The sequence below is a fragment of the Salmo salar genome, chromosome ssa17 (assembly GCF_905237065.1).
Source record: "Salmo salar chromosome ssa17, Ssal_v3.1, whole genome shotgun sequence".
NCBI lineage: Eukaryota > Metazoa > Chordata > Actinopteri > Salmoniformes > Salmonidae > Salmo > Salmo salar.
In genome coordinates this window covers 34,186,735-34,207,480 of record NC_059458.1, presented here as the reverse complement: position 1 = coordinate 34,207,480, position 20,746 = coordinate 34,186,735, and the positions used below count along the sequence as shown (strand labels likewise).

The 20,746-nt window shown below is 45.6% G+C and overlaps 1 protein-coding gene across 1 annotated transcript in view; it reads left to right on the top strand.

Moving 5' to 3' along the window:
- Nucleotides 1-20,746, top strand: part of LOC106593318 (propionyl-CoA carboxylase alpha chain, mitochondrial) — a 58,677-nt gene that overhangs the window by 19,138 nt on the left and 18,793 nt on the right. The window contains exons 7-17 of the mRNA XM_045699540.1: nt 8,530-8,661; nt 9,879-9,915; nt 10,961-11,039; nt 11,211-11,408; nt 11,818-11,968; nt 12,114-12,257; nt 12,476-12,550; nt 15,248-15,316; nt 15,421-15,496; nt 16,063-16,276; nt 17,377-17,479. Of these exons, the coding sequence (XP_045555496.1) occupies nt 8,530-8,661; nt 9,879-9,915; nt 10,961-11,039; nt 11,211-11,408; nt 11,818-11,968; nt 12,114-12,257; nt 12,476-12,550; nt 15,248-15,316; nt 15,421-15,496; nt 16,063-16,276; nt 17,377-17,479 (1,278 nt within the window). The remainder of the gene's footprint in view (nt 1-8,529; nt 8,662-9,878; nt 9,916-10,960; nt 11,040-11,210; nt 11,409-11,817; nt 11,969-12,113; nt 12,258-12,475; nt 12,551-15,247; nt 15,317-15,420; nt 15,497-16,062; nt 16,277-17,376; nt 17,480-20,746) is intronic.

Genomic DNA, 20,746 nt, shown 5'->3' with positions numbered 1-20,746 from the left:
TTACGTATTTCACAATTGACTTATTTTTGTTCTTACTAGCTTTGACTTTGCTGATAGCTGCTTTACTGAAGAAAAATGTACTTACTAAGACTGAGATGTGGTTGTCCCACCTAGCTATATTAAGGGGAATACACTAACTGTCGCTCTGGATAAGAGTGTCTGCTAAATGACTCAAATGTAAATGTAAATTTGTGAATATACTGAAATTGGTGAAATAAGTCGATCACGTTTCAATTCTTGAGCTATGCCTGGTACAATGGAACCAATGCAACCACTATAGTTCAAAAAGCGCAAATTCCAGCAGTTCTATACTGACCCAGGTCTGTTCATTATGTAGGTTGGTATAGGTAGCAGCTCTATACTGACCCAGGTCTGTTCATTATGTAGGTTGGTATAGGTAGCAGCTCTATACTGACCCAGGTCTGTTCATTATGTAGGTTGGTATAGGTAGCAGCTCTATACTGACCCAGGTCTGTTCATTATGTAGGTTGGTATAGGTACCAGCTCTATACTGACCCAGGTCTGTTCATTATGTAGGTTGGTATAGGTAGCAGTTCTATACTGACCCAGGTCTGTTCATTATGTAGGTTGGTATAGGTAGCAGCTCTATACTGACCCAGGTCTGTTCATTATGTAGGTTGGTATAGGTAGCAGCTCTATACTGACCCAGGTCTGTTCATTATGTAGGTTGGTATAGGTAGCAGCTCTATACTGACCCAGGTCTGTTTATTATGTAGGTTGGTATAGGTAGCAGCTCTATACTGACCCAGGTCTGTTCATTATGTAGGTTGGTATAGGTAGCAGCTCTATACTGACCCAGGTCTGTTCATTATGTAGGTTGGTATAGGTAGCAGCTCTATACTGACCCAGGTCTGTTCATTATGTAGGTTGGTATAGGTAGCAGTTCTATACCGACCCAGGTCTGTTCATTATGTAGGTTGGTATAGGTAGCAGTTCTATACTGACCCAGGTCTGTTCATTATGTAGGTTGGTATAGGTAGCAGCTCTATACTGACTCAGGTCTGTTCATTATGTAGGTTGGTATAGGTAGCAGTTCTATACTGACCCAGGTCTGTTCATTATGTAGGTTGGTATAGGTAGCAGCTCTATACTGACTCAGGTCTGTTCATTATGTAGGTTGGTATAGGTAGCAGCTCTATACTGACCCAGGTCTGTTCATTATGTAGGTTGGTATAGGTAGCAGCTCTATACTGACCCAGGTCTGTTCATTATGTAGGTTGGTATAGGTAGCAGCTCTATACTGACCCAGGTCTGTTCATTATGTAGGTTGGTATAGGTAGCAGTTCTATACTGACCCAGGTCTGTTCATTATGTAGGTTGGTATAGGTAGCAGCTCTATACTGACCCAGGTCTGTTCATTATGTAGGTTGGTATAGGTAGCAGCTCTATACTGACCCAGGTCTGTTCATTATGTAGGTTGGTATAGGTAGCAGCTCTATACTGACCCAGGTCTGTTCATTATGTAGGTTGGTATAGGTAGCAGTTCTATACTGACCCAGGTCTGTTCATTATGTAGGTTGGTATAGGTAGCAGTTCTATACTGACCCAGGTCTGTTCATTATGTAGGTTGGTATAGGTAGCGGCTCTATACTGACCCAGGTCTGTTCATTATGTAGGTTGGTATAGGTAGCAGTTCTATACTGACCCAGGTCTGTTCATTATGTAGGTTGGTATAGGTAGCAGCTCTATACTGACTCAGGTCTGTTCATTATGTAGGTTGGTATAGTTAGCAGCTCTATACTGACCCAGGTCTGTTCATTATGTAGGTTGGTATAGGTAGCAGCTCTATACTGACCCAGGTCTGTTCATTATGTAGGTTGGTATAGGTAGCAGCTCTATACTGACCCAGGTCTGTTCATTATGTAGGTTGGTATAGGTAGCAGCTCTATACTGACCCAGGTCTGTTCATTATGTAGGTTGGTATAGGTAGCAGCTCTATACTGACTCAGGTCTGTTCATTATGTAGGTTGGTATAGGTAGCAGCTCTATACTGACCCAGGTCTGTTCATTATGTAGGTTGGTATAGGTAGCAGCTCTATACTGACTCAGGTCTGTTCATTATGTAGGTTGGTATAGGTAGCAGCTCTATACTGACCCAGGTCTGTTCATTATGTAGGTTGGTATAGGTAGCAGCTCTATACTGACCCAGGTCTGTTCATTATGTAGGTTGGTATAGGTAGCAGCTCTATACTGACCCAGGTCTGTTCATTATGTAGGTTGGTATAGGTAGCAGCTCTATACTGACCCAGGTCTGTTCATTATGTAGGTTGGTATAGGTACCAGCTCTATACTGACTCAGGTCTGTTCATTATGTAGGTTGGTATAGGTAGCAGTTCTATACTGACCTAAGTCTGTTCATTTTGTAGGTTGGTGTAGGTAGCAGCTCTATACTGACCCAGGTCTGTTCATTATGTAGGTTGGTATAGGTAGCAGTTCTATACTGACCCAGGTCTGTTCATTATGTAGGTTGGTATAGGTAGCAGTTCTATACTGACCCAGGTCTGTTCATTATGTAGGTTGGTATAGGTAGCAGCTCTATACTGACCCAGGTCTGTTCATTATGTAGGTTGGTATAGGTAGCAGTTCTATACTGACCCAGGTCTGTTCATTATGTAGGTTGGTATAGGTACCAGCTCTATACTGACCCAGGTCTGTTCATTATGTAGGTTGGTATAGGTTGCAGCTCTATACTGACCCAGGTCTGTTCATTATGTAGGTTGGTATAGGTAGCAGTTCTATACTGACCCAGGTCTGTTCATTATGTAGGTTGGTATAGGTAGCAGCTCTATACTGACCCAGGTCTGTTCATTATGTAGGTTGGTATAGGTAGCAGCTCTATACTGACCCAGGTCTGTTCATTATGTAGGTCGGTATAGGTAGCAGCTCTATACTGACCCAGGTCTGTTCATTATGTAGGTCGGTATAGCTAGCAGCTCTATACTGACCCAGGCCTGTTCATTATGTAGGTTGGTATAGGTAGCAGTTCTATACTGACCCAGGTCTGTTCATTATGTAGGTTGGTATAGGTAGCAGTTCTATACTGACCCAGGTCTGTTCATTATGTAGGTTGGTATAGGTAGCAGCTCTATACTGACCCAGGTCTGTTCATTATGTAGGTTGGTATAGGTAGCAGCTCTATACTGACCCAGGTCTGTTCATTATGTAGGTTGGTATAGGTAGCAGCTCTATACTGACCCAGGTCTGTTCATTATGTAGGTTGGTATAGGTAGCAGCTCTATACTGACCCAGGTCTGTTCATTATGTAGGTTGGTATAGGTAGCGGTTCTATACTGACCCAGGTCTGTTCATTATGTAGGTTGGTATAGGTAGCAGCTCTATACTGACCCAGGTCTGTTCATTATGTAGGTTGGTATAGGTAGCGGCTCTATACTGACCCAGGTCTGTTCATTATGTAGGTTGGTATAGGTAGCAGCTCTATACTGACCCAGGTCTGTTCATTATGTAGGTTGGTATAGTTAGCAGCTCTATACTGACCCAGGTCTGTTCATTATGTAGGTTGGTATAGGTAGCAGCTCTATACTGACCCAGGTCTGTTCATTATGTAGGTTGGTATAGGTAGCAGCTCTATACTGACCCAGGTCTGTTCATTATGTAGGTTGGTATAGGTAGCAGCTCTATACTGACCCAGGTCTGTTCATTATGTAGGTTGGTATAGGTAGCAGCTCTATACTGACTCAGGTCTGTTCATTATGTAGGTTGGTATAGGTAGCAGCTCTATACTGACCCAGGTCTGTTCATTATGTAGGTTGGTATAGGTAGCAGCTCTATACTGACTCAGGTCTGTTCATTATGTAGGTTGGTATAGGTAGCAGCTCTATACTGACCCAGGTCTGTTCATTATGTAGGTTGGTATAGGTAGCAGCTCTATACTGACCCAGGTCTGTTCATTATGTAGGTTGGTATAGGTAGCAGCTCTATACTGACCCAGGTCTGTTCATTATGTAGGTTGGTATAGGTAGCAGCTCTATACTGACCCAGGTCTGTTCATTATGTAGGTTGGTATAGGTACCAGCTCTATACTGACCCAGGTCTGTTCATTATGTAGGTTGGTATAGGTAGCAGCTCTATACTGACCCAAGTCTGTTCATTTTGTAGGTTGGTATAGGTAGCAGCTCTATACTGACCCAGGTCTGTTCATTATGTAGGTTGGTATAGGTAGCAGCTCTATACTGACCCAGGTCTGTTCATTATGTAGGTTGGTATAGGTAGCAGCTCTATACTGACCCAGGTCTGTTCATTATGTAGGTTGGTATAGGTAGCAGCTCTATACTGACCCAGGTCTGTTCATTATGTAGGTTGGTATAGGTAGCAGCTCTATACTGACCCAGGTCTGTTCATTATGTAGGTTGGTATAGGTAGCAGCTCTATACTGACCCAGGTCTGTTCATTATGTAGGTTGGTATAGGTAGCAGCTCTATACTGACCCAGGTCTGTTCATTATGTAGGTTGGTATAGGTAGCAGCTCTATACTGACCCAGGTCTGTTCATTATGTAGGTTGGTATAGGTAGCAGCTCTATACTGACCCAGGTCTGTTCATTATGTAGGTCGGTATAGGTAGCAGCTCTATACTGACCCAGGTCTGTTCATTATGTAGGTCGGTATAGGTAGCAGCTCTATACTGACCCAGGTCTGTTCATTATGTAGGTCGGTATAGGTACCAGCTCTATACTGACTCAGGTCTGTTCATTATGTAGGTTGGTATAGGTAGCAGCTCTATACTGACCCAGGTCTGTTCATTATGTAGGTTGGTATAGGTAGCAGTTCTATACTGACCCAGGTCTGTTCATTATGTAGGTTGGTATAGGTAGCAGCTCTATACTGACCCAGGTCTGTTCATTATGTAGGTTGGTATAGGTAGCAGCTCTATACTGACCCAGGTCTGTTCATTATGTAGGTTGGTATAGGTAGCAGCTCTATACTGACCCAGGTCTGTTCATTATGTAGGTTGGTATAGGTAGCAGCTCTATACTGACCCAGGTCTGTTCATTATGTAGGTTGGTATAGGTACCAGCTCTATACTGACCCAGGTCTGTTCATTATGTAGGTTGGTATAGGTAGCAGCTCTATACTGACCCAGGTCTGTTCATTATGTAGGTTGGTATAGGTAGCAGCTCTATACTGACCCAGGTCTGTTCATTATGTAGGTTGGTATAGGTAGCAGCTCTATACTGACCCAGGTCTGTTCATTATGTAGGTTGGTATAGGTAGCAGCTCTATACTGACCCAGGTCTGTTCATTATGTAGGTTGGTATAGGTAGCAGCTCTATACTGACCCAGGTCTGTTCATTATGTAGGTTGGTATAGGTAGCAGCTCTATACTGACCCAGGCCTGTTCATTATGTAGGTTGGTATAGGTAGCAGTTCTATACTGACCCAGGTCTGTTCATTATGTAGGTTGGTATAGGTAGCAGTTCTATACTGACCCAGGTCTGTTCATTATGTAGGTTGGTATAGGTAGCAGCTCTATACTGACCCAGGTCTGTTCATTATGTAGGTTGGTATAGGTAGCAGTTCTATACTGACCCAGGTCTGTTCATTATGTAGGTTGGTATAGGTAGCAGCTCTATACTGACCCAGGTCTGTTCATTATGTAGGTTGGTATAGGTAGCAGCTCTATACTGACCCAGGTCTGTTCATTATGTAGGTTGGTATAGGTAGCAGTTCTATACTGACCCAGGTCTGTTCATTATGTAGGTTGGTATAGGTAGCAGCTCTATACTGACCCAGGTCTGTTCATTATGTAGGTTGGTATAGGTAGCAGCTCTATACTGACCCAGGTCTGTTCATTATGTAGGTTGGTATAGGTAGCAGTTCTATACTGACCCAGGTCTGTTCATTATGTAGGTTGGTATAGGTAGCAGCTCTATACTGACCCAGGTCTGTTCATTATGTAGGTTGGTATAGGTAGCAGCTCTATACTGACCCAGGTCTGTTCATTATGTAGGTTGGTATAGGTAGCATTTCTATACTGACCCAGGTCTGTTCATTATGTAGGTTGGTATAGGTAGCAGCTCTATACTGACCCAGGTCTGTTCATTATGTAGGTTGGTATAGGTAGCAGCTCTATACTGACCCAGGTCTGTTCATTATGTAGGTTGGTATAGGTAGCAGTTCTATACTGACCCAGGTCTGTTCATTATGTAGGTTGGTATAGGTAGCAGCTCTATACTGACCCAGGTCTGTTCATTATGTAGGTTGGTATAGGTAGCAGCTCTATACTGACCCAGGTCTGTTCATTATGTAGGTTGGTATAGGTAGCAGCTCTATACTGACCCAGGTCTGTTCATTATGTAGGTTGGTATAGGTAGCAGCTCTATACTGACCCAGGTCTGTTCATTATGTAGGTTGGTATAGGTAGCAGCTCTATACTGACCCAGGTCTGTTCATTATGTAGGTTGGTATAGGTAGCAGCTCTATACTGACCCAGGTCTGTTCATTATGTAGGTTGGTATAGGTAGCAGCTCTATACTGACCCAGGTCTGTTCATTATGTAGGTTGGTATAGGTAGCAGCTCTATACTGACCCAGGTCTGTTCATTATGTAGGTTGGTATAGGTAGCAGCTCTATACTGACCCAGGTCTGTTCATTATGTAGGTTGGTATAGGTAGCAGCTCTATACTGACCCAGGTCTGTTCATTATGTAGGTTGGTATAGGTAGCAGCTCTATACTGACCCAGGTCTGTTCATTATGTAGGTTGGTATAGGTAGCAGCTCTATACTGACCCAGGTCTGTTCATTATGTAGGTTGGTATAGGTAGCAGCTCTATACTGACCCAGGTCTGTTCATTATGTAGGTTGGTATAGGTAGCAGCTCTATACTGACCCAGGTCTGTTCATTATGTAGGTTGGTATAGGTAGCAGCTCTATACTGACCCAGGTCTGTTCATTATGTAGGTTGGTATAGGTAGCAGCTCTATACTGACCCAGGTCTGTTCATTATGTAGGTTGGTATAGGTAGCAGCTCTATACTGACCCAGGTCTGTTCATTATGTAGGTTGGTATAGGTAGCAGCTCTATACTGACCCAGGTCTGTTCATTATGTAGGTTGGTATAGGTAGCAGCTCTATACTGACCCAGGTCTGTTCATTATGTAGGTTGGTATAGGTAGCAGCTCTATACTGACCCAGGTCTGTTCATTATGTAGGTTGGTATAGGTAGCAGCTCTATACTGACCCAGGTCTGTTCATTATGTAGGTTGGTATAGGTAGCAGTTCTATACTGACCCAGGTCTGTTCATTATGTAGGTTGGTATAGGTAGCAGCTCTATACTGACCCAGGTCTGTTCATTATGTAGGTTGGTATAGGTAGCAGCTCTATACTGACCCAGGTCTGTTCATTATGTAGGTTGGTATAGGTAGCAGCTCTATACTGACCCAGGTCTGTTCATTATGTAGGTTGGTAGAGGTAGCAGCTCTATACTGACCCAGGTCTGTTCATTATGTAGGTTGGTATAGGTAGCAGCTCTATACTGACCCAGGTCTGTTCATTATGTAGGTTGGTATAGGTAGCAGCTCTATACTGACCCAGGTCTGTTCATTATGTAGGTTGGTATAGGTAGCAGCTCTATACTGACCCAGGTCTGTTCATTATGTAGGTTGGTATAGGTAGCAGCTCTATACTGACCCAGGTCTGTTCATTATGTAGGTTGGTATAGGTAGCAGCTCTATACTGACCCAGGTCTGTTCATTATGTAGGTTGGTATAGGTAGCAGCTCTATACTGACCCAGGTCTGTTCATTATGTAGGTTGGTATAGGTAGCAGCTCTATACTGACCCAGGTCTGTTCATTATGTAGGTTGGTATAGGTAGCAGCTCTATACTGACCCAGGTCTGTTCATTATGTAGGTTGGTATAGGTAGCAGCTCTATACTGACCCAGGTCTGTTCATTATGTAGGTTGGTATAGGTAGCAGTTCTATACTGACCCAGGTCTGTTCATTATGTAGGTTGGTATAGGTAGCAGCTCTATACTGACCCAGGTCTGTTCATTATGTAGGTTGGTATAGGTAGCAGCTCTATACTGACCCAGGTCTGTTCATTATGTAGGTTGGTATAGGTAGCAGCTCTATACTGACCCAGGTCTGTTCATTATGTAGGTTGGTATAGGTAGCAGCTCTATACTGACCCAGGTCTGTTCATTATGTAGGTTGGTATAGGTAGCAGCTCTATACTGACCCAGGTCTGTTCATTATGTAGGTTGGTATAGGTAGCAGCTCTATACTGACCCAGGTCTGTTCATTATGTAGGTTGGTATAGGTAGCAGCTCTATACTGACCCAGGTCTGTTCATTATGTAGGTTGGTATAGGTAGCAGTTCTATACTGACCCAGGTCTGTTCATTATGTAGGTTGGTATAGGTAGCAGCTCTATACTGACCCAGGTCTGTTCATTATGTAGGTTGGTATAGGTAGCAGGTGTGATTGTCTGTCTGAATGGTTCCAGTGTAGGTTGTTCTCTGATGTGGTGGTGATGTTGTTGGTCTCCTGCAGGCTGCAGAAGATGTGGTGTTCATAGGACCGGACACCCACGCCATCCATGCCATGGGCGACAAGATCGAGAGCAAGCTCCTTGCCAAGGCAGCCAATGTCAACGTCATCCCCGGGTTTGACGGGGTCGTCGAGGTGAGCTATACGTCAACATGGTTGTCCTGGCAACAACTTTCTGCAAGCATATGATCATCCTGGCAACAAATCAAACTTCATCTGCATTTAACAATACCACTCAGATCTAGTCTTCTTCATTATCCCTCATTCTACACACAGGCATTTGTTTTCCTCCATCTCCTCTACCCCCTCTCTCCTTCCTTCACTCTATCTCCATCTCTCTTCTCATCTCTCTCTCTCCTCACCCCCTCTCTTTCCCTCACTCTATCTCCATCTCTCTTCTCCCCATCTCTCTCTCCTCTACCCCCTCTCTCCTCAGCCTTTTGCCTTTCTCTGTCTATCTCTTTCTCAATCTTCCCTTCTTTCTCTCCTTTCCCCCCTCTCCTCCTGCTCTTCCACTCTCCTCTCCCCCCTCTTTCTCCCCCCCTCTTCTCTCCTCCTGCTCTTCTTCTCTCCTCTCCCATCTCTCTCTTCTCCCCCTCTCTCTCCTCAGCCTCTTGCCTTTCTCTGTCTCTCTCTCTGTCTGTCTCTCTCACTCACTCAATCTTCCCTTCTTTCTCCCCTGTCTCTCCTCTCCTGCTCTTCCCCTCTCCTCTGTATACAGTGATGGTCCTAATAGAGCTGTGTGGGCCATGTTTAACACTTCGCCTGCTGATGGCTAGTAGATAAATAGATAAAGATGGTTGTTGTCACGTAGCTGTCACAGGCCAGGGGGGCAACAACACCTCTGATGGGGTGATCTCTTCTACCTATGCTGCCCCTGGGCATGATTGATGGGGTAGACAGACAGACCGGCAGGGAGACAGACAGGCAGGCAGAGAGACAGACCCGCAGGCAGGCAGGCAGGCAGGCAGGCAGACAGACAGACAGACAGACAGACAGACAGACAGACAGACAGACAGACAGACAGACAGACAGACAGACAGACAGACAGACAGACAGACAGACAGGCAGGCAGGCAGGCAGGCAGGCAGAGAGACAGGCAGGCAGGCAGGCAGACAGACAGACAGGCAGGCAGGGAGACAGGCAGGCAGGCAGGCAGGGAGACAGGCAGGCAGGCAGGGAGACAGGCAGGCAGGGAGACAGGCAGGCAGGGAGACAGGCAGGCGAACGCAGGCAGGCAGAAGCAGACAGGTGGGGAGACGCAGAGAAACAAAGGGATGGTTAAGGAGATGAGGGAAATCCCTCCCTCTGCTGGTGGTTGGTGGAACTTACAACTCTGTCTCCTGTCTCAGAACGTGGAGGAAGCTGTGAAGATTGCAGGAGAGATCGGTAAGTGAATCAAAATTCCATTAATTAATTAAAAAAAGATTTGCCTGGCCTCCATGCAGAATTTTTGTATTGTGTTGTTGACCAGGCTACCCGGTCATATTGTGTTTTTGATCAGGCTACCCAGTCATATTGTGTTGTTGATCAGGCTACCCAGTCATATTGTGTTGTTGATCAGGCTACCCAGTCATATTGTGTTGTTGATCAGGCTACCCAGTCATATTGTGTTGTTGATCAGGCTACCCGGTCATATTGTGTTTTTGATCAGGCTACCCAGTCATATTGTGTTGTTGATCAGGCTACCCAGTCATATTGTGTTGTTGATCTGGCTACCCAGTCATATTGTGTTGTTGATCAGGCTACCCAGTCATATTGTGTTGTTGATCAGGCTACCCGGTCATATTGGGTTGTTGATCAGGCTACCCGGGTCATATTGTGGTGTTATTAGGCTACCCAGTCATATTGTGTTGTTGATCAGGCTACCCAGTCATATTGTGTTGTTGATCAGGCTACCCAGTCATATTGTGTTGTTGATCAGGCTACCCGGTCATATTGGGTTGTTTACCAGGCTACCCGGTCATATTGTGTTGTTGATCAGGCTACCCAGTCATATTGTGTTGTTGATCAGGCTACCCAGTCATATTGTGTTGTTGATCAGGCTACCCGGTCATATTGTGTTGTTGATCAGGCTACCCGGTCATATTGGGTTGTTGACCAGGCTACCCGGTCATATTGTGTTGTTGATCAGGCTACCCAGTCATATTGTGTTGTTGATCAGGCTACCCAGTCATATTGTGTTGTTGATCAGGCTACCCAGTCATATTGTGTTGTTGATCAGGCTACCCAGTCATATTGTGTTGTTGATCAAGCTACCTGGTCATATTGTGTTGTTGATCAGGCTACCCGGTCATATTGTGTTGTTGATCAGACTACCCAGTCATATTGTGTTGTTGATCAGGCTACCCAGTCATATTGTGTTGTTGATCAGGCTACCCGGTCATATTGTGTTGTTGATCAGACTACCCAGTCATATTGTGTTGTTGATCAGGCTACCCGGTGATGATCAAGGCCTCAGCAGGAGGAGGGGGGAAAGGTATGAGGATCGCCTGGAACGATGATGAGACCAGGTGAGATTCGTTATTGCTGTAATAAATACAATTAAAATATAATAAAAGCATTTTAATTATACAATTAGTTATACGTCTCTACGCTGTGTAGTAAATGGCAATAAGATATTTATAGACTTTATTAAGATATTTAATGAGACTTATAAACCGTTTCCCTTCTGTCTTTCCCAGGGAAGGTTTTCGTTTGTCCTCACAGGAGGCTGCATCTAGTTTCGGAGACGACCGTCTGCTGATTGAGAAGTTTGTAGACAACCCCAGACACATTGAGATCCAGGTCCTGGCTGATAAGCATGGTAATGCTCTGTGGCTGAACGAGAGGGAGTGTTCTATCCAGAGGAGGAACCAGAAGGTGGTGGAGGAGGCTCCAAGGTCAGGGGTCAATGTTTTCGCCTTTAACTTATTCATTGGTGTATGTCCCGAGTGGGCTCCCGAGTGGGCTCCCGAGTGGGCTCCCGAGTGGGCTCCGAGTGGGCTCCCGAGTGGGCTCCCGAGTGGGCTCCCAAGTGGCGCAGCGCTTTAAGGCACTGCATCTCAGTGTAAGAGGCGTCACTGCAGTCCCTGGTTCAAATCCAGGCTGCATCACATCCGGCCGTGATTGGGAGTCCCATAGGGCGGTGCACAATTGGCCCAGCGTCGTCCGGGTTTGGCCGGTGTAGGCCGTCATTGTAAATAAGGGTTAGGGTTTGTTCTCAACTGACTTGCCTAGTTAAATAAAGGTTACATTTAAAAAAAGAAATGTCTTGGGCTCTAAGTTTTCTGTTTTCTGTCCTCTCTGCAGTACGTTTCTGGACCCAGACACACGTCGTGCGATGGGGGAGCAGGCAGTACAGCTGGCTAAAGCAGTCCAGTACTCCTCTGCCGGGACCGTAGAGTTCTTGGTGGATTCCAACAAGAACTTCTACTTCCTGGAGATGAACACTCGCCTTCAGGTGGGGCGATGGGAAGAAAGCTGTACTTTTGTCTTTGTGTGTTTTTCTGTACATGACAGTCAGACACTTGCCAAGTGACTTCCTGTAATCAACCCAGTCCTCCCCTCTGAGTGGTTGACTGACCGCTGACCTTTGCCCCGTTCAGGTGGAGCACCCAATCACAGAGTGTATCACTGGTCTGGACCTGGTGCAGCAGATGATCCGGGTGGCCAAGGGTTTCCCTCTGCTACACAAACAGGAAGACATCCCCATCAACGGCTGGGCTATAGAGAGCAGAGTCTACGCTGAGGTGGGCACACTAAACACTTGTTCTGCTTTGTACCTTAAAGTGAATAAGGTGAACCATGGCCCTTCTGCTGGCTAGTGAATGTGTCACTTCTCTCTACAAAACTGTTTCTGGGTCCCCACTGTCTTCTGGACACTTCCTGTGTGTTATAGAGGTTATTGAGAGTTTATTAGGCAGTTATAACCAGTTATAAAGCATAGGTGATATTTCTCCTTCTCCAGGACCCCTACAAGTCCTTTGGTCTGCCCTCCATTGGACGCCTGTCACAGTACCAGGAACCCATCAACCTCCCAAAAGTGAGTCACATGCACTCTTTGTTCTGAGTTGACCTCTCTGTTATTTCTGCTGAAACGTGATGTTCTGTTATTTCTGCTGAAGACGTGATGTGTTGACCTCTCTGTTATTTCTGCTGAAGACGTGATGTGTTGACCTCTCTGTTATTTCTGCTGAAGACGTGATGTTTGACCTCTTTATTCTGCTGAAGACGTGATGTGTTGACCTCTCTGTTATTTCTGCTGAAGACGTGATGTGTTGACCTCTCTGTTATTTCTGCTGAAGACGTGATGTGTTGACCTCTCTGTTATTTCTGCTGAAGACGTGATGTGTGTTGACCTTTCTGAACCTGACAGGATATTTCCATGGAACACTGCTGCTGTTCTAGTCAGGCCTCAGATCTAGAGCATCAGAATGCTTGTTGTTATGACTACTAATAATAGCGTCATATTTATATCCTTCTGTCCTCAACCTGATGTCAAAACAATTTGATAAACATTAAACAACATGGAAATACATACTACATGTCATATTTCTATCTTCCTGGAAGACCTGAGTCATACTGATGTAGTCTTATTGACATGTAGTCTTACTGACATGTAGTCTTACTGACATGTAGTCTTACTGACATGTAGTCATACTGACATGTAGTCATACTGACATGTAGTCATTCTGACATGTAGTCATTCTGACATGTAGTCTTATTGACATGTAGTCTTACTGACATGTAGTCTTACTGACATGTAGTCTTACTGACATGTAGTCATTCTGACATGTAGTCTTATTGACATGTAGTCTTACTGACATGTAGTCTTACTGACATGTAGTCTTACTGACATGTAGTCTTACTGACATGTAGTCATTCTGACATGTAGTCTTATTGACATGTAGTCATTGACATGTAGTCATTGATACTGACATGTAGTCATTCTGACATGTAGTCTTATTGACATGTAGTCATTCTGACATGTCGTCATTCTGACATGTAGTCATTCTGACATGTATTCATAGTGACATGTAGTCTTACTGACATGTAGTCTTACTGACATGTAGTCTTACTGACATGTAGTCATTCTGACATGTAGTCATTCTGACATGTAGTCATTCTGACATGTATTCATAGTGACGTAGTCTTACTGACATGTAGTCATACTGACATGTAGTCTTACTGACATGTAGTCATACTGACATGTAGTCATACTGACATGTAGTCTTACTGACATGTAGTCATTCTGACATGTAGTCATACTGACATGTAGTCATTCTGACATGTAGTCTTATTGACATGTAGTCATTCTGACATGTAGTCATTCTGACATGTATTCATAGTGACATGTAGTCTTACTGACATGTATTCATAGTGACGTAGTCTTACTGACATGTAGTCTTACTGACATGTATTCATACTGACATGTAGTCTTACTGACATGTAGTCATACTGACATGTAGTCTTACTGACATGTAGTCTCCTCTGTCAGGTGACAGTGTATTCATACTGACATTTAGTCTTACTGACATGTATTCATATTGACATGTAGTCATACTGACATGTATTCATACTGACATGTAGTCTCCTCTGTCAGGTGACAGTGTATTCATACTGACATGTAGTCTTACTGACATGTATTCATACTGACATGTAGTCTTACTGACATGTATTCATACTGACATGTAGTCATACTGACATGTAGTCATACTGACATGTAGTCTCCTCTGTCAGGTGACAGTGTATTCATACTGACATGTAGTCTTACTGACATGTATTCATACTGACATGTAGTCATTCTGACATGTAGTCTCCTCTGTCAGGTGACAGTGTATTCATACTGACATGTAGTCATACTGACATGTATTCATACTGACATGTAGTCTTACTGACATGTAGTCATACTGACATGTAGTCATACTGACATGTAGTCTCCTCTGTCAGGTGACAGTGTATTCATATTGACATGTAGTCTCCTCTGTCAGGTGACAGTGTATTCATACTGACATGTAGTCATTCTGACATGTATTCATACTGCTGTCAGTCTTAGTGACAGTGTATTCATACTGACATGTAGTCATACTGACATGTATTCATACTGACATGTAGTCTTACTGACATGTATTCATACTGACATGTAGTCATACTGACATGTAGTCTTTCTGACATGTAGTCTCCTCTGTCAGGTGACAGTGTATTCATACTGACATTTAGTCATACTGACATGTATTCATATTGACATGTATTCATACTGACATGTAGTCTTACTGACATGTATTCATACTGACATGTAGTCATACTGACATGTATTCATACTGACATGTAGTCTTACTGACATGTATTCATACTGACATGTAGTCATACTGACATGTAGTCTCCTCTGTCAGGTGACAGTGTATTCATATTGACATGTAGTCATACTGACATGTATTCATACTGACATGTAGTCATTCTGACATGTATTCATATTGACATGTAGTCATACTGACATGTATTCATACTGACATGTAGTCATTCTGACATGTATTCATACTGACATGTAGTCATTCTGACATGTAGTCTTACTGACATGTAGTCTCCTCTGTCAGGTGACAGTGTATTCATATTGACATGTAGTCATACTGACATGTATTCATACTGACATGTAGTCATTCTGACATGTAGTCTTACTGACATGTAGTCTCCTCTGTCAGGTGACAGTGTATTCATACTGACATGTAGTCTCCTCTGTCAGGTGCGTGTGGACAGTGGCATCCAAGAAGGAAGTGACATCAGTATCTACTATGACCCAATGATCTCCAAGGTTAGCTGCTGTGTTCTCCCTCAAACTGCCCAACACAATCACATTGCCCTTTCCAATATGTTTTACTGATCTATAATGTGAATGTCCCTCTGTGCTCGCCGTAGCTGGTGACCTATGGCGCCACGCGCGCTGAAGCCCTGCAGAGGATGGAGGACGCTCTGGATAACTATGTCATCAGAGGTAAGACACACACCACACACACACACACACACACACACACACACACACACACACACACACACACACACACACACACACACACACACACACACACGCGCGCACACACACTGTTGGGTGTTATATCTTTCTGGAAGCATCTTCAGTACCTCAAGACTCTGACATTTTCTGTATAGCTACACACATGTAGAGGTTCTGATCTCTACCTGTCTCTGACTGTTGTTCCTGTGTGTGTGACTGTCCAGGGGTCTGATCTCTACCTGTCTCTGACTGTTGTTCCTGTGTGTGTGACTGTCCAGGGGTCTGATCTCTACCTGTCTCTGACTGTTGTTCCTGTGTGTGTGACTGTCCAGGGGTCTGATCTCTACCTGTCTCTGACTGTTGTTCCTGTGTGTGTGACTGTCCAGGGGTCTGATCTCTACCTGTCTCTGACTGTTGTTCCTGTGTGTGTGACTGTCCAGGGGTCTGATCTCTACCTGTCTCTGACTGTTGTTCCTGTGTGTGTGACTGTCCAGGGGTCTGATCTCTACCTGTCTCTGACTGTTGTTCCTGTGTGTGTGACTGTCCAGGTGTGACCCACAACATCCCCCTGCTCAGGGAGATCATCACCCACCCTCGCTTCATCTCTGGTGACATCACCACTAACTTCCTGCCAGAGGAATACCCAGAGGGGTTCAAAGGTCACCAGCTGACCTCCGAGGGTCGCAGGGAGCTCGTCGCCACCGCAGCCGCTCTCTACGTCTCGGCACAGCTCCGCTCCCAGAGGTTCCTGGGTAATCTCAGGTAAATTAAATACATTAAAATAACTGTGGGAAATTCTTGTATGAATTGGTACTGGAATATCACTTAGATAAAGCACCATCTTGGTCAGGTTGATATTGTAATTGATGTGTTCTCAATGACTGGTTAAATCAAACAGAGAGGAGGTAAAAACACCAAGAGGTTCTAGTTGACATCAGAAAGAGCTAGAGCTCTCATTGTTCCCCATGTGTTAATTATTGTGCTGTTTCACTGTATCTGAATGTCCATTGTCTGTTTTTACTGAGTTTATTATTGTGTTGTGTGTTTAAACCAGTGTTTTACATGTTCCATTGCTTGTAGCACCGGCTCAGTTCTGCAATATGTCACCAGTTAACAGAGCTGTATCCTAGCGTGGTGTAGCAGTCTGCTGGTCAAACTGTTAGACTTGATTCTCTCTGTCAGCTCTGCCATCTGTCTCAACATCTGGCCACGTTTTATTCTTTCTTGTTCGGATCGTTTCCTTTCGTTGTTCATGAACCGCCGGGGGTCGGTCTTTGTAGTTGCAGTCAGTGGTAGATCCCTCCCTCCCTCCCTCCCTCCCTCCCTCCCTCCCTCCCTCCCTCCCTCCCTCCCTCCCTACCACTCCTTTCTTCCCTCCCCCTCCTCTCTCCTCTCACTCCTCTCTCCTCTCACTCCTCCTCTCTCCTCTCACTCCTCCTCTCTCCTCCCTCCCCCCTACCCCCTCCTCTCTCTCAGAGCAGGGATAAACCAGACAGATCCTTCTACAGTGGAGTATTCCAGAGAACATGATCATTAAAGCCTCAACACTATAGTTAGCCATCAACATTTTAGAAACATTTCTATCTCTTGAATTTCTGGTTCCAAAGCTAAACTTGTGTTGGTGCTGTTGATTATGTTCATCTATACCATGCTCATTTCAAGTGTCTTTCTTAATAAAAGTTGTGTTAGGAAGGTTGGCTGAGAGGTAACAGACCAGCAGACTGGTCTCTGGTGTAGGGAGAGAGAGAGGGAGTAGCTGTCAGTTAGTGGAAGAGCTGACTGTTTATTCAGCTTCCTCTGAGCCTCAGGGAAACGCTCTCTGAGACTGATACTAATGGGAAAGGGGTGTGTGTGTGTTTCAGGGTGTCCACCACCCCCCAGGAGAGGAGGCAGTGGGAGCTGTGTGTGGAGTTGGAGAAGGGAAGCCACGCGGTCGCTGTGTCACGCTCTGGATCCACGTTCACTGTGAGTGACGCACACACACACACACACACACACACACACACACACACACACACACACACACAGTGGGGTTCGAAATTATTGACACCCTTGATAAAGATGAGCAAAAAACTGTATAAGGTAAATAATTTAAATACTGAGATCTATTTTATGCAACAAAAAGTTTTGTGAGTTGGTCAACACATTGGGAGGGATCTTGGACCATTTCTCCACACAGAATCCTTCCAGATCTTTGATATCCTTCGTCTGGGCTTATCAACTGCCCTCTTCAACTCAAACCACAGGTTTTCAACGGGTGTAGGGTCCGGGTGTAGGGTCTGGGTTTCAGGTTCGGGTGTAGGGTCCGGGTGTAGGGTCCGGGTGTAGGGTACGGGTGTAGGGTCCGGGTGTAGGGTCCGGGTGTAGGGACTGATCAGAGCCTGAAGGTATCCCTGTGGTTTGGTAAAGTGAATGAAGGCAGTAGGCCCTTCTCTCTGTGAGGGGGCTTGAATGGAGCTGAGGTCCAGGTGGTGGGGGGGAGGAGGGGTTGTCCTGGCCGACAGACATCACTCGGTGGCTGGGTGTTTAGACACCTGCAGTCCCTGGTCTGGTGGGCTGTTTTCCTTGAACCATGATAACATATGCTCCTAATCAGCCTCTCCTGGTCACCCAGAACCACTGAACCACACATCAAACTAGGGGCCAGTACCCCCCAGGAGAGGAACGACTGGTGCTGGGTACTGTGTCCTTTCCCTGGTCCTCTCCTGTCTAGTAGTGGATACTGGTCCTCTAGTAGTGGATACTGGGTCTTTCCCTGGTCCTCTAGTAGTGGATACTGGGTCTTTCCCTGGTCCTCTCCTGTCTAGTAGTGGATACTGGTCCTCTAGTAGTGGATACTGGGTCTTTCCCTGGTCCTCTAGTAGTGGATACTGGGTCTTTCCCTGGTCCTCTAGTAGTGGATACTGGGTATTACCCTGGTCCTCTCCTCTAGTAGTGGATACTGGGTCTTTCCCTGGTCCTCTAGTAGTGGATACTGGGTATTTCCCTGGTCCTCTAGTAGTGGATACTGGGTCTTTCCCTGGTCCTCTAGTAGTGGATACTGGGTCTTTCCCTGGTCCTCTAGTAGTGGATACTGGGTCTTTCCCTGGTCCTCTAGTAGTGGATACTTGGTATTTCCCTGGTCCTCTCCTCTAGTAGTGGATACTGGGTATTTCCCTGGTCCTCTAGTAGTGGATACTGGGTCTTTCCCTGGTCCTCTAGTAGTGGATACTGGGTCTTTCCCTGGTCCTCTCCTCTAGTAGTGGATACTGGGTCTTTCCCTGGTCCTCTAGTAGTGGATACTGGGTCTTTCCCTGGTCCTCTAGTAGTGGATACTGGGTCTTTCCCTGGTCCTGTCCTCTCTAGTAGTGGATACTGGGTATTTCCCTGGTCCTCTAGTAGTGGATACTGGGTATTTCCCTGGTCCTCTAGTAGTGGATACTGGGTATTTCCCTGGTCCTCTAGTAGTGGATACTGGGTCTTTCCCTGGTCCTCTAGTTGTGGATACTGGGTCTTTCCTTGGTCCTCTAGTAGTGGATACTGGGTATTTCCCTGGTCCTCTAGTAGTGGATACTGGGTATTTCCCTGGTCCTCTAGTAGTGGATACTGGGTATTTCCCTGGTCCTCTAGTAGTGGATACTAGGTCTTTCCCTGGTCCTCTAGTAGTGGATATTGGGTATTTCCCTGGTCCTCTAGTAGTGGATACTGGGTCTTTCCCTGGTCCTCTAGTAGTGGATACTGGGTCTTTCCCTGGTCCTCTAGTAGTGGATACTGGGTCTTTCCCTGGTCCTCTAGTAGTGGATACTGGGTCTTTCCCTGGTCCTCTCCTCTCTAGTAGTGGATACTGGGTATTTCCCTGGTCCTCTAGTAGTGGATACTGGGTATTTCCCTGGTCCTCTAGTAGTGGATACTGGGTCTTTCCCTGGTCCTCTAGTAGTGGATATTGGGTATTTCCCTGGTCCTCTCCTCTAGTAGTGGATACTGGGTCTTTCCCTGGTCCTCTAGTAGTGGATACTGTGTCTTTCCCTGGTCATCTAGTAGTGGATACTGGGTATTTCCCTGGTCCTCTAGTAGTGGATACTGGGTCTTTCCCTGGTCCTCTAGTAGTGGATATTGCGTATTTCCCTGGTCCTCTAGTAGTGGATACTGGGTCTTTCCCTGGTCCTCTAGTAGTGGATACTGGGTCTTTCCCTGGTCCTCTAGTAGTGGATACTGGGTCTTTCCCTGGTCCTCTCCTCTCTAGTAGTGGATACTGGGTCTTTCCCTGGTCCTCTAGTAGTGGATACTGGGTCTTTCTCTGGTCCTCTAGTAGTGGATACTGGGTCTTTCCCTGGTCCTCTAGTAGTGGATACTGGGTATTACCCTGGTCCTCTCCTCTAGTAGTGGATAGCGGGTCTTTCCCTGGTCCTCTAGTAGTGGATACTGGGTCTTTCCCTGGTCCTCTAGTAGTGGATACTGGGTCTTTCCCTGGTCCTCTCCTCTCTAGTAGTGGATACTGGGTCTTTCCCTGGTCCTCTAGTAGTGGATACTGGGTCTTTCCCTGGTCCTCTAGTAGTGGATACTGGGTCTTTCCCTGGTCCTCTAGTAGTGGATATTGGGTATTTCCCTGGTCCTCTCCTCTAGTAGTGGATACTGGGTCTTTCCCTGGTCCTCTAGTAGTGGATACTGGGTCTTTCCCTGGTCATCTAGTAGTGGATACTGGGTATTTCCCTGGTCCTTCCTCTAGTAGTGGATACTGGGTCTTTCCCTGGTCCTCTAGTAGTGGATACTGGGTCTTTCCCTGGTCCTCTAGTAGTGGATACTGGGTCTTTCCCTGGTCCTCTAGTAGTGGATACTGGGTCTTTCCCTGGTCCTCTAGTAGTGGATACTGGGTCTTTCCCTGGTCCTCTAGTAGTGGATACTGGGTCTTTCTCTGGTCCTCTAGTAGTGGATACTGGGTCTTTCCCTGGTCCTCTAGTAGTGGATACTGGGTATTTCCCTGGTCCTCTCCTCTAGTAGTGGATACTGGGTCTTTCCCTGGTCCTCTAGTAGTGGATACTGGGTCTTTCCCTGGTCCTCTAGTAGTGGATACTGGGTATTTCCCTGGTCCTCTCCTCTAGTAGTGGATACTGGGTCTTTCCCTGGTCCTCTAGTAGGGGATACTGGGTCTTTCCCTGGTCCTCTAGTAGTGGATACTGGGTCTTTCCCTGGTCCTCTAGTAGTGGATACTGGGTCTTTCCCTGGTCCTCTCCTAGTAGTGGATACTGGGTATTT